Source organism: Sebastes umbrosus, chromosome 14 (assembly GCF_015220745.1).
Source record: "Sebastes umbrosus isolate fSebUmb1 chromosome 14, fSebUmb1.pri, whole genome shotgun sequence".
NCBI lineage: Eukaryota > Metazoa > Chordata > Actinopteri > Perciformes > Sebastidae > Sebastes > Sebastes umbrosus.
Window position 1 is genome coordinate 15,305,572 of NC_051282.1, and position 12,885 is coordinate 15,318,456.

At 35.5% G+C, this 12,885-nt stretch overlaps 2 protein-coding genes across 2 annotated transcripts; both read left to right on the forward strand.

Annotated features, from left to right (window-relative positions):
• The first annotated feature begins 1,278 nt into the window (after positions 1–1,278).
• Positions 1,279–9,224, forward strand: dhrs7ca (dehydrogenase/reductase (SDR family) member 7Ca). The gene is made up of 7 exons (XM_037793431.1): positions 1,279–1,432; positions 3,939–4,116; positions 4,210–4,322; positions 5,568–5,778; positions 5,865–5,957; positions 7,119–7,271; positions 8,510–9,224. Exons 2-7 carry the CDS (start codon positions 3,954–3,956, stop codon positions 8,713–8,715), a joined length of 939 nt encoding a protein of 312 aa, XP_037649359.1. The 5' UTR covers positions 1,279–1,432; positions 3,939–3,953; the 3' UTR covers positions 8,716–9,224.
• A 1,145-nt stretch (positions 9,225–10,369) lies between these two features.
• LOC119501013 (protein NATD1-like) lies at positions 10,370–12,382 on the forward strand. Its single transcript, XM_037791088.1, has 3 exons — positions 10,370–10,618; positions 11,911–12,029; positions 12,102–12,382. Exons 1-3 carry the CDS (start codon positions 10,465–10,467, stop codon positions 12,216–12,218), a joined length of 390 nt encoding a protein of 129 aa, XP_037647016.1. The 5' UTR covers positions 10,370–10,464; the 3' UTR covers positions 12,219–12,382.
• Positions 12,383–12,885: the final 503 nt, after the last annotated feature.

Below are 12,885 nucleotides of genomic sequence, written 5' to 3' on the forward strand. Positions count from 1 at the left end.
CACAAACGTCCACTGTACATTCACTAGATATTCTCAGAGCTACGAAGTCTTCTGCAGTGTGTAGTGTGCGCGCATGAACGTGAGGTGGAGCGAGAACGCACGGTGTGTGAGTGAAGGCAAGCAGGCAGAGGAGCAGAGTACAGCAGAGACTCCGGCCCTGGAGACCAAAGCTATGGTCTCCCCCGCGTACTACGACCGCGGCCAACCCTGTTTTGCAAGACGGGCTTCACTAGATATAACTTTGCGGTTTTGATGCTTCCGTGTAGTTTGTGTTCAAGTCTTGTCTGAACAGCGTAGCCACACGCGAGCGCGCATATGCGAGCGCGTATGACAAACCGACCCAGTAGATTTATATGTGTAAAAAGTTACAAACAGTCCCTTTAATCAAGGGCTACATTTATTTTTAATATTATTTTTGCTACATTTATTGGCATATTTATTAATTTATTGAGTCATTTATTGATTTATTTTTGGCAGGTTCCGTCCTCCATACTGTCCTCCATTGTACCAGGGTTTTTAGTTTAAGAAAATGTTAGCATCAAAATATACTCACAGTACCAAAAGTAAAAGTATTCATTATGCAGAATGAACCATTTCAGAATAATATATAATATTGGAGGTTAATCACTGATAGATTAATAGCAGTTAATTAATATTGATTAATAGTAATATCTAGTATCACTTTAATGTTGCAGGCAGCTGATAAAGGTGGAGGTAATTCTGAATTCTTCATATACTGCTGTGTAGCTTAATCTATAATAATATATCATGTTTTATTTGTTGATAATATTTAGAATTGACAATCTGAATCTGTAAATTACAAGTAACTAGTATTAAAAAGTGTAATACCTTCTTATCTTATATGTTTTTGTCATACATGATCTTTGCCTAATTTTATTTTTGCTTTTTATTTTGAAGCACATTGAGTCAACGCCTGACATGAAATGTGCTATATAAATAAACTTGACTTGACTTTAGTCTCTCACCCTGAAGACCTCTCAACATCATTGCTCCCTCTATACTGCAGCTCCATTTAAAATGCATGACTGATACAGCTTTCTTTTATTCTTAAATCAGTTTTGTACTATGTGTATATGACTCTATGTGCTCATGCATAATTAATCTTTGCAACTGTACAGTAGTATATCACAAATGTCGCCTAAAAGAAGCCAATGGAAACACCTCTCTTACCCAGCAGCCCCCCTCTCCTCTCACTCTAAACATAACATGTCGACAACATACACTGAAAATAACTGACTCAGCTGTGCTGCTATTAAAAGAGCTCAAATCCCAGAGTATTGCTCTGGCAGCGAGGCAGGCTGTCATGTTGGAGGAGCTCTGTGCTGTGAATGAGCTGCTGAGGCGTGCAGCTCCTCAGGAGAGGAATAAAAACCACCCCGTGTCCAGAACACCTGCAGAGGCCTGAGAGCCAGTAAGTGTTGGCTGCTAATTCATTTCTCGCAGAATCGAGGTCAGTTAGACACGACCAGCTCTCTTTAATCTCTGTTACTTGTGCCAAGACACTTTGTGAACTAACTAGAGGATGTTAATTCTGCAGAACAGCTGCTGCATAGAATAAAAAGTTTAGTTTTTCCTGTTCAGATTTTGATTGTTTATTCATCTCTTGACTCTGTTGTTGAATAACTGTGGCTATAGTTCTCTGTGGCATTGCGTCTTTGTGAAAGGTACAGTATCTATTTCTAGGGCGGTTTATATTTAGACAAACAGCTGGTGGTAAACCTAAACCAAAAGGTTATCGTCATAGTCCCCGTTGAACATGTGAGTGCTGGACTTTATCATCTGATGACAAAAACTGGCCATTTTACACTTAATGTGAAGGACAGATCGTCTCTCCAAGCTGATTATCAAAGATACACTAAAATTCGATTCATAGACAGATTGTGAGCCGATGAGCCACAAGACACAGACATGTTAAAGGGGAGCAACAATCCCAAAGATTTCTATTTGTTTCTCTTTGTGGTTGTATTGTATCTTTTTGTGGTTGTTTTGTGTCTCTTTGTAGTTGCCTTGTTTCTCTTTTTTGGTTGTTTTGTTTCTCTTTTTGGTTGTTTTGTTTTTCTTTTTGGTTGTTTTGTTTTTCTTTGTAGTCATTTCATGTCTTTTTGTTGTTGTTTTTTTTCTCCTTGTGGTTATTTTATATCTGTTTGTGGTTGTTTTGTAACTTTTTATGGTTGTTTTCTTTGTCTTTGTGGTTGTTTTGTGTCTCTTTGTGGTTGTTTGTGTCTCTTTGTAGTTGTCTAGTTTCTCTTTGTGGTTAATTTGCGTCTCTTTGTGGCTGCTTTGTTTCTCTTTTGGGTTGTTTTGCTTCTTTTTGTGTTTGTTTTCTGTCTTTATTTGTGGTCATTTTGTGTCTTTTTTTGTGGTTGTTTTCTCTTTGTGGTTGTTTTTTATCTGTTTGTGGTTGTTTTGTGTCTCTTTGTGATCATTTTGCATCTTTTTGTGGTTGTTCTGTTTGTCTTTTTAGTTGTTTTGTATCTTTTTTGTGGTTGTTTTATATCTCTTTGTGGTTGTTTTGTCTCTCTTTTCCAACAAAAAAATGTTAGCAGTTACTTCAAATAGAGGCTCTGGCCCAGGGCCTCCCTGACCTCTGGGTCTGTGCCCAGTAGGCCCTGTTGGGTAATGGTAAATGGGAATGGTAAATGTACTTGCATTTGTATAGCGCTTATCTAGTCTTCCGACCACTCAAAGCGCTTTACACTACATGTCAGCATTCACCCATTCACACACATACACTGATGCCAACTTTGCCCATCAGGATCTAATCTAAATACTTATTCACACACCGATGGTTAAGCCTTCGGGAGCAATTTGGGGTTAAGTGTCTTGCTCAAGGACACATCGGCATGTGACTAGAGTAGCCGGGGAAACGAACCTCCGACCTTTACGATTGACCTGCTCTACCCTCTGAGCCAAAGCCGCCCCAAAGTAATCCATCCTTGTATGAGATATAATCATATTCACAATTCATGAAATTGAAACTAGGATGTAAATTAAGATTTCAATGCTTGTAAAGTCTGCTTCATAATGTTTTAAGATTTGGAATGTGATTTTACCTCATGAAGCACTTTCCATGTATACGCAGTAGGCACAAATCACATATAGAGACATTAATGATGTGGTATTTATCATTTGTTCTTTGTTTTGATGACTAATGTAAGAACTTGGTTAAAAAGATATCTTCTCTGTTTTTATTTCAGAGTTGTAAGAATAGTTAGATTTAAAAATGGTTGTAGCAGGTGAGATGGATTCCAATATTACGAAGCCGGAGAGCTTTTGGGTATGAAACGCTCCTTTTTCATGTAAATCATGTCATGACATGACATCCCATATCTTCTCATCTGCATCATCAGAAAAATAATTTTCCATCTAAAAGTATGTTTAAATCACTGAACATACTTGCAACAAAAACGTGTTAGCTAACGCTTATACGCTTATTTGCTTTTGTCCCAAGATTTAGACTAAAAGATTGACACCACTTTCATGTCTGTACGGTAAATATGAAGCTGCAGTCAGCAGTCAGTTAGCGTAGCTTAGCACAAAGACTGGAAACAGAGGGAAACAGTTAGCCTGGCTCTGTCTGAAGGTTACAAAATCCACCTCCCAGGACCTTTAAAGCTGAAAACTTAAAACATGTTGTATCTTGTTTGTTTCATTTGTACAAAAACAGAAGTAAAAAACATCTATTGGTCATTTTGCGGGGGGTTATGTGCAGGCTAGCTGTTTGCCTCTGTTTCCAGTCTTTGTGCTAAGCTAAGCTAAAATGCTGCTGGCTTATATTTACCTTCCTGCCAGAAAGTGAATAAGCGTATTTTCCCAGAATGTCGAACTATTCATTTAATAATTTGTGTGAGCAATTCCGAAAATATATATGCTCTTGCTTTATTTCTGCATAATTTAATAGAAAAATACTTTTTCAGGATATCATCCAGGAGATGGACCCAGTATGGACCACCACTGTTCTCCTGGTGCCATTTGTAATCGTGCTGACAGCTGGATTTTTCTACTTCTATGGTGTGATTATGGGTCTGTTGTCCAAAACATCAGTACGCAATAAAGTGGTGGTTATAACCGACGCTTTATCTGGGCTTGGAAAAGGTAACAATGCTTTAACAAATAAGAAATTGCTCTGCAAAAGATTCTGGTTATCCAACTGATTTTACAGTATTTTGATATTATTTATCAATGCAGAATGTGCAGGTGTGTTTCACAAAGGAGGAGCGAGGCTGATCCTCTGTGGGAAGAGTTGGGAGAAACTGGAAGAACTTGCTGATGATTTAGCAAACGCCTCCGACCCCACTGTGGTAAATATACCAGCACTGAAACAGGAAACAGACTGTTATATACTAAAATACTCAATTAGAAGTAGAAGTCCTGCATTTAGACGGATAGATACTTTATTGATCCCGAAGGAAATTTAGGCATCCAGTTGCTTAAACAACACATCCAACATCAATACACCTTAAAAAGAGATAAAATCGAATAGAATAAAGTAAAATATCAGCAGTATCTGCTGTAAGATGTCCCTGTGACTGATATATTATTATATATTTTATTATTAGATTGTTAATACTGATGCATCAATGGTAGAGCAGCATTTTGTAGCTGCTCCAGGTGTATGGAGGACAAAACCTAACTAAATTAAAAATAATCAATAAATAATAAGCGCAAAATAAATAAATGCATAAAAATATATAGATAAATAGATAAATAGATAAATAGATAGATAGATAGATAGATAGATAGATAGATAGATAGATAGATAGATTACAATTAAATAGAGGAGTAGATAAATACGGGAATTAATACTAAGGTAAATAAACACAATGAGCAAATTAAAACAGAAATACCAATTTATGTTACACGGTATCAATTAATTAATGCTTACATTTATTTTAAATATTATTTTGGTACATTTAATGCCATATTAATTTATTTATTGTTTATAGTAATTTATTTTCTTTTAATTTTTATTATTTATTTTTTATTTCGGCAGGTTCTGTCCTCCACAGAGGTGGAGCTAGTTTTAACTACTTTATATACAGTTAGCTAGTTTATTCCAGTGGTTCCCAACCTAGGGGTCAGGCCCCTCCAAAGGGTCACCAGATAAATCTGAGGGGTCATGAGATGATTCGAAAACTAAGTTGTGACGCACAAATTTACTTAACATTTTTGTTTGACTTTTCCCTAATCTTTGCTGTTTGTTGTGAAATGTTGGATAAAAATTTACTTCTTTGCGACTCAAACTGTTATTTAAATACAGTTATGTCTCTTTGGTGGAACTGATAACAACTCATACACATCTCAAACTAGACACGGATTTATTCAGTCACAAGTCAAATAGATTGGAAACCACTGGTTTATTCTCTAAAAATGTTTTGTATTTTATAAACTCATATATTTTTTGTTTATGCAAAATCTGAATCTGAAAAGTCACTAAAGCCGACATATATGATGTAGTGGATTAGAAGTATAAAGTAGCATAAAATGGATGGAAGTCAAGTACCTCACTTGAGTAAATGTACCTCCTCATTATCGCTGTTTCTCAGACGTTTCCCTCTAAACTGGTGCTGCTGGATTTCGGAGACTTGGACAGCATGCCAGATGTGATCTCGGAGATCCTGGAGTGTTACGGCTGCCTGGACATCGTCATTCTTAACAGCAGCATGAAGGTCAAAGCACCTGCACAGAGTGTGTCTCTGGAGATGGACAAGTTACTGATGGACAACAACTATTTTGGACCGACGACGCTGGCCAAAGGTAGACGGTGGAAACACATTTCAGTCTGTAAAAGAGAGTATGAGAGTGTTGTTGCTTTGCAGCATGTTCAAACATTTCTGTTTCAGGTTTGCTGCCCTCCATGATCTCCAGGAGAACCGGTCACCTGCTCCTGGTCAACAGCATTCAGGGGAAACTGGCTGTGCCTTTTCGCACCGCATGTGAGTTCACAGGGGAAATACTCAGGACATTTTTAACTCTTATTTGATGTGCTAATGTACATAAATCAATTATTAATAGTAGTCTACCATTCTCTAAAGAAGTCTGATACTTTGGTATAATTACTGCTCACTAAATCCTTTAAATAATAATAAATTGTTAAACTCCCAGACCAGACAACACCGTGGTAGCGACCTGTCAATCACAAGGTAGCCACGCCCTAAAGCATCCTCTGCTTTATGGTCTATTTGACTCTAAATGGGACCATAATTTAGTAAATGAACATCATGCTGTATTGAAGAAGACTTGAAACTAGCGATTGAGACCATAAACTCATGTTTACAATGTTTACTGAGGTAATAAATAAAGTGAGAAGTAGGCTCATTGAATGAAGTTTAGGGCATTTCAGCATTGGCTCCACTTTTCAGACCTGGAGGTTGCCGCCTGTTTGCCATGAAATTCGGCGCACACATTCATGTTCCCCTCAGGATTGATTGTAATCACTTTGGTAACCCTTTGACTTTTCATCTAGCGCCACCATCAGGTCAACATTTAAATGTGTCCAACACTTTGGTTTATGACCAAATACCTGCAAAACTAATACTTTGTGTTTAGTGATAAATAGCAAACATTAGCCTGCTAACAAGCTTAACTAAGATAGTGAACATGGTAAACATTCAACCCAATCTCACAGAAAGGCATAAAGATACTGTAACGCATTTTTTCGCTCGCATTTTTACGCCACGCAACAAAAACTATGGTGACGTCTGCAGTTTAGGCAACAAAACCACTTATTAGGTTTAGGAAACACATCATGTTTGGGCTCAAAATAAGAAGAATACGTACGGAAACAATGTAACATAAGTACAGAAAATGCATCATAAACGTCCCTAATGTAACTTACAAAATAAAACACCGGTCTCGAACTGGTTAAAAGTCGTGTGTTTGTTGGACGAAGAGAAAAAGAGAGAGAAATCAACACAAACCCAGGAAAACTGTCCCAATAGCACATGCAGAGCTTAGTAGAGACTCATAATGTTCTCAGTGATAATCTTATGTGTTTGCAATATTTATATCAATACTTCAACATGAAGTAGAAGTAATAATGGGGTGTACATGGCTGTAGTTTAAAATACCATGTTTCACTTTGTGTATTTTTTCAGATGCAGCCTCCAAACATGCTGTTCAGGCCTTCTTTGACTGCCTGAGAGCTGAAGTGGAAGAGTATGGCATCTCCGTCAGCACCATCAACCACACCTTCATCAGTCGCTCTGCTTCATCTGAAAACACAGACGCCTCCAAATCCATCTGGTCATGTGAGTAAAATCAGAGGAAAAAGAAGTTCAACCAAAACATTTTATTTTGCAGAGAAACAAATCTAGAGGATGATTCTGATTGATTTTACCCTCCAGTAGAGCAACATCATCAGGACCAGTTTTACTCTTTAAAAACACTTTGGTCTTTGACAAATTAAAGGACAGATTCCTATTCTGAGGATATTTATGGACCCCAGAGGATGAATTATTGGTGATCATGTGACCTTTTACTGAAGCCCACACGGGCAAAATTTACACAATGTACTATATGTTTCTCATTCTGTACTACGTCCTGTATTATCGACCTCAGACCATCAGGGGCCCCAGAGGCCCTAAATTGACTGTGAGCCAATTACATTCTGGTTATTTAATTAACTGATTAACTGAAATGGAACGGTGACTCCTTCATCTACTATACCGGTCCTGAGCTTAAAACACAGTTTTATGACCTCTAATATTCAGGTTGACATTATGTGTATATCGTGGATATTCTGCAATAGTTGATTTTTGCCCTACTTGGTATCGGATTAAGACAACATTTTGTTTATTACCCATCCTTATCGGTAAGAAAAAACACATAAAGGAAATATGTAAAAAAAATAATAATAAAAAAATAAAACAATGTAAAATAATTCAAATGTATTTTCAATTGTATCTGTATACAAAGGTATTCTGTTAATTTTTATTTAAAAAAACAAAAAATCTCATTAAAGTAAAAGCCCTCACACTTAAAAGTCTTAATACCACAATGAAAAAATACTCCAAACATTCCTGCATTCAAAATCTTACTCATGTAAAAGTACACAATTATTACCAGCAAAATGTACTTAAGGTATCAAAAGTACTCATTATTGCCCCAAAGTGTTATATTTATCTTAAATAGATCAATAGATTGAATAATCGATTATTAGTACTGATGTAGCTGCGTCAATATAACTGCATATTTTATAAACTGATCATATGTTTTACGTATAAAATCTTTATCTTCAAAGTAACAAGAGCTGTCAAATAAATGTATTATAGTAAAAAGAACAATATTTCCCCCTGAAATGTAGCAGTATAAAGGAAATTTTCAAGTACACTTCTGTAAATATAATAATGTAATGAAAACCACCACTGGTATACAACAAATATATAAAATGAGGATATATAACATGTACATTTTGGCTATGTTTAATTAGAGTATGTTTTCAGATAACTTTAAAGAATAACAACTGTATCATTGTGTCTCTCTGCAGTGTTCTACACAAAGAAACCTCTCGGCGTTTCTCCAGACGAGGCAGCGAATGAGATCGTGAAGACTTTAAGCAACAAGAGGAAAGAGGTGGTAATTGCTCCCTCGCTCCCTAAGGTGGCCGTCTACACCAGATCCTTCTTCCCTAATGTGTTCTTCGCTGTGATGGCGGCAGGAGTGAAGAATGCTGCTGCCTCTGAGGACATGTAGTGCTGCTGGTTTACAGCATGCAGCCGTACTCTTTAATCATTGAGGATATTTATGACATGTTTTATCACCATTTCATCCAGCCAGGCAATCTAGAAAAAATATTGATATCTGTTGTTTGTCCTGTTGTCCCATTAAATCTTTTGTGAACCCCCAGACTGAATTTAAACCATGTGGGTCTTAAAGGTATGACAGAAACACGGTCTTAAACTTAAACTTATTAATTACGTAAAATGCAGATTCTTTAAAAAAAAAGAAAAATGTCTACAGAGCATTTGGCCTGCAAAGAACAAGCTGACACTTCATATGTAAAGGTATATGTTGATTTTCCACAGTCTCTCCATAAGAAAGAATCATTTTCTATATATATTTACTTGATAACGTTCATAAAATGATCATCATCAGGGTGTGGAATTTACATTAAAATAGTAGATTATAGAGAAAATGTTGTATCTGTTCTTGTATGTGTGGATTTAAAATACAAATAAATGTATTTATGTGTAAGCCTGTTATATAAGAGTGATTTTCTTTTTCTTTTAATCTATTTTATTATTTATATTTATCATCTATTTCTATTTTTATGTTAAAATACATTTTTATTGCTGGTACCAGGACCACACGTGATCACAGGTCCATACTTTTCTTTATATATATAAAGAAAAGCTCAATTTAAACCCTAGTAAATAGTTATTTATTATTAGAAAATGTTACTGTCCATATCTGTTTTGTCAAATTTCACATTATTTCATGACCTTAAAATATTTTTGGAAGAGTAATGATTGAATACTTTTGCTATTTCACCTGTAATTAATACCAAATTATTATTAGTAGATCTTTCTAGAACATTTAGAGGAAATTCAAGGAAATTATTCAAAAATTCAAAAAAGCCTATGTCAAAATCTAGGTGTATAAATTATGAAAATATATAAGTAATGTATATTTTACATGTTAACATACATAAAATGATCATCAGAATTTAGATAAAAACATTTAATTATAAATAAAACGTATCTGTTCTTGTATTTTTGGATTTAGGATACAAATAAAAAATAAGATAATAAAATAAAAGTATTTTTGTGTAAGCCTTAGTCATTTATTTATTTTTATTATCTATTTCTATTTTTCAGTTTTCAGTTTCTATTTCTATTTTTCAGTTAAAATATATATATATATAATGCTGGCACCAGGACTACACGTGCTGAAAGAAAAACTTTAATAATTTATTTTACAGATCCATGATTTTCTTTTCTTTTTTTTATATGAATTTTAACTCTAGTAAATATTCATTTATTATTAGAAAATGTTAATGTCCATATCTGTTCACATCACATTTTTTCATGTCCTTGCTGTGCACTGATTAAAACACTGACTTGGTTATGCTTGTAGTTTAATGTTTTAATATTTTTGGAAGGATAATGATTGAATACTTTTGCTATTTCACCTTTAATTAATACCAAATTATTATTAGTAGTAGATTTTTCTAGAACATTTTCTAGAAAATCATTATAAAAATTAAAAAAAATGTCAAAATCTAGGTGTATAAATTGTGAAAACATACAAAACAATTTGTGCAACTAAATGTTAAAATTTTAAAATGATGTAACCTTTGTTTAGTGTAGAGGTCAAAAAGGTCATGTAGAAGTTAATGATTGTCTTGTGAGCATGTGGCTTCCTCTAGTGGTCACTCTGTACTACTACTACTACTACTACTACTACCTGCTGCTCAGTATTACGTGTCTTTTTCATGTATAAATGGCCTATAACATATTTTCCAGACTCACTGCGGTAACTCTCCGACTGAAGTCTCATCCGGCCGCCTTCAGTGCGTTGAGCTCCGGCTGCAGTTTGACGGTGCAACATGACCGACAGAACCGGCGCTTCACCGTCGCTCCGGGCAGCGGGGCTGGTAAGCAGAGAGAGCCGGGAATGACGCTCCGGAGCCGGGGGAGATCCTTAAAGGGAGCCCGGCGTCCAGTCGCGGCCCTGGCTGAAATACACAAACCTGTGCGATGGATTATGAAAATATACAGTTGTTTATCTACAAATGTTTATTTGAATTTTGCTCATGTATTGAGTGTCGTTTTTTTAAGGAGAGAAAACTTCCGAGACTCCATGTAAAAATCTATGAATTTATGTGACTTTGACCAAAGGGCCCACGTTGCTCAGATTATATGAATGATTTTTACTTTATATGATTTGTTTCTATCCGCCAAATAGTTCGGCATACATACTATCAGCAAAAGTAACATATTTTAGGTACATTTTGGCTTAGTTGTCCACAGTAGCGCAGTAGACGCAGGCAAGTGGGGGCCTCTTAAATCTAGCTATTTTTTGAAGAGAGTTTGGTGTTGTTCAAAATGTCAATCAAATGGTTAATCTAGGGCAGAGGTCAGCAACCTTTACTATCAAAAGAGCCATTTTAGGCAAAAAACAACAACAATCTGTCTGGAGCCTCAAAACATTTGATCATTGTGATGAAGGTAACACCGTTTATAGTCTAAGTATATAGTATATAAGTCTAATGCAGTGAGGGCCCAAGTGCAAATGTACTGTGAGTAGGGCCACATTGAGGGGAAAAAAATCAGAGATTTACAGAATAAAGTCGTAATATTACGAGAATAAAGTCATAACTTGACCATAATAAAAGAAAATAACGTGTAAAATTACTACTTTATAATATTATGACTTTATTCTCGTAATATTATGACTTCATTATCGAAATCTCAGATTTATTTATTTTCCTCAATGTGGCCCTAATACTCCGTCGTACCATCGTACCATAGACCTACAACAATGATAAATGAAAATGTAAACAAAAAACAGTTATTCATTTCCAAAAATGTTTTTAAAAATCCTCAGGGAGCCACTGGAGAGGGGCTAAAGAGCCGCATGTGGCCCCGAAGCCGCAGGTTGCAGACCCCTGATCTAGGGTTAGCAAAAGGCTTTTTGGGATCTCATACATAATTTAACTTCCATCTAATGTCCCTCACCCCATTTCAATCAAACAAAAGAGGTGGTAATTGTTTGCTCAGTAAAAAAAAACACAAGTTAATTCAATAAATACTTAAATAATTCAAACAGTTTAAGAGTAAATGAAGTTAAATTGGGGTCCCTTGTTGTCTGTGCTTCCCCTAAAGAGTTTGGTTATTGGGATCCCAGTATAATTGGTCTGAAGTCCTCTGTGTTCTCTGTCCACAGGTGACCATGACTGTGCGGTGCTGCTCTACAAATTCACTGGAGAGAAGGAGGTGGATCTGATATCAACCTATGTACCAGAGATATTTAGGGGCCAAGGTGTTGCTGCACTGCTGTCACAGGTTAGTAGAACTTTTCAGGCATCAGTCGGCTTTGAAAGGCTGTATTTAATGTGTTTAATGCTCCTTTTACAGGCTGCCATGGACTTCCTGGTTGAAGAAAACCTCAAGGCTCATATCTCCTGTTGGTATATAAAGAAATACATCGATGACAACCCGCTACAACTTTATAAAGAACTTGTCATCACTTGACTACTTTGTCTGGTACAGCCTAATGCTACCTCAAATCAACCACAACCTCATGTATCTTACTGTACAGCGCTACGGAGGTCTAATGGAGGATGTAAGACATAAGACGTGATTAAACCCATTAAAGTTAGGCACAGTATAATTCATAATATGTTAAAGAGACATACATGTAACTTTTTTGTCAGACTGAAATAAGTAAGTTGATCTTATTATTATTATTATTATTATTATTATTATTATTATTATTATTATTATTATTATTTTTAAATATATCAGATTGCATTTTTTTAATCTTATGTCTAATCTGTCTGTTTTAATTTTTTAATAATGCTTATTAATTATTAAATGTTGGGACAAGACATGTTTATCAAGCCATAATGTTTGGATATTGATAATGTCTGCCCACAAAAAAACAACAAAACTTTGTCTTTTTAAGATGTGTTTGTTGACAATTAAATCATTTCTTCTCTGAGTATATTGATATCGGTGTTGTGTTGATAGCCAATAAAGACAACTATATATATATATATACAAATAAATATATATATAATTGCTGCGTCATAAGATGATATCATAACTGAGGGCAAAATACTGCAAAAATAACACCCATTTCATAAGAAACTAATTTTCCTTTAGCTGCGACCTCCCTATGAGAATCTAAGATGAAATG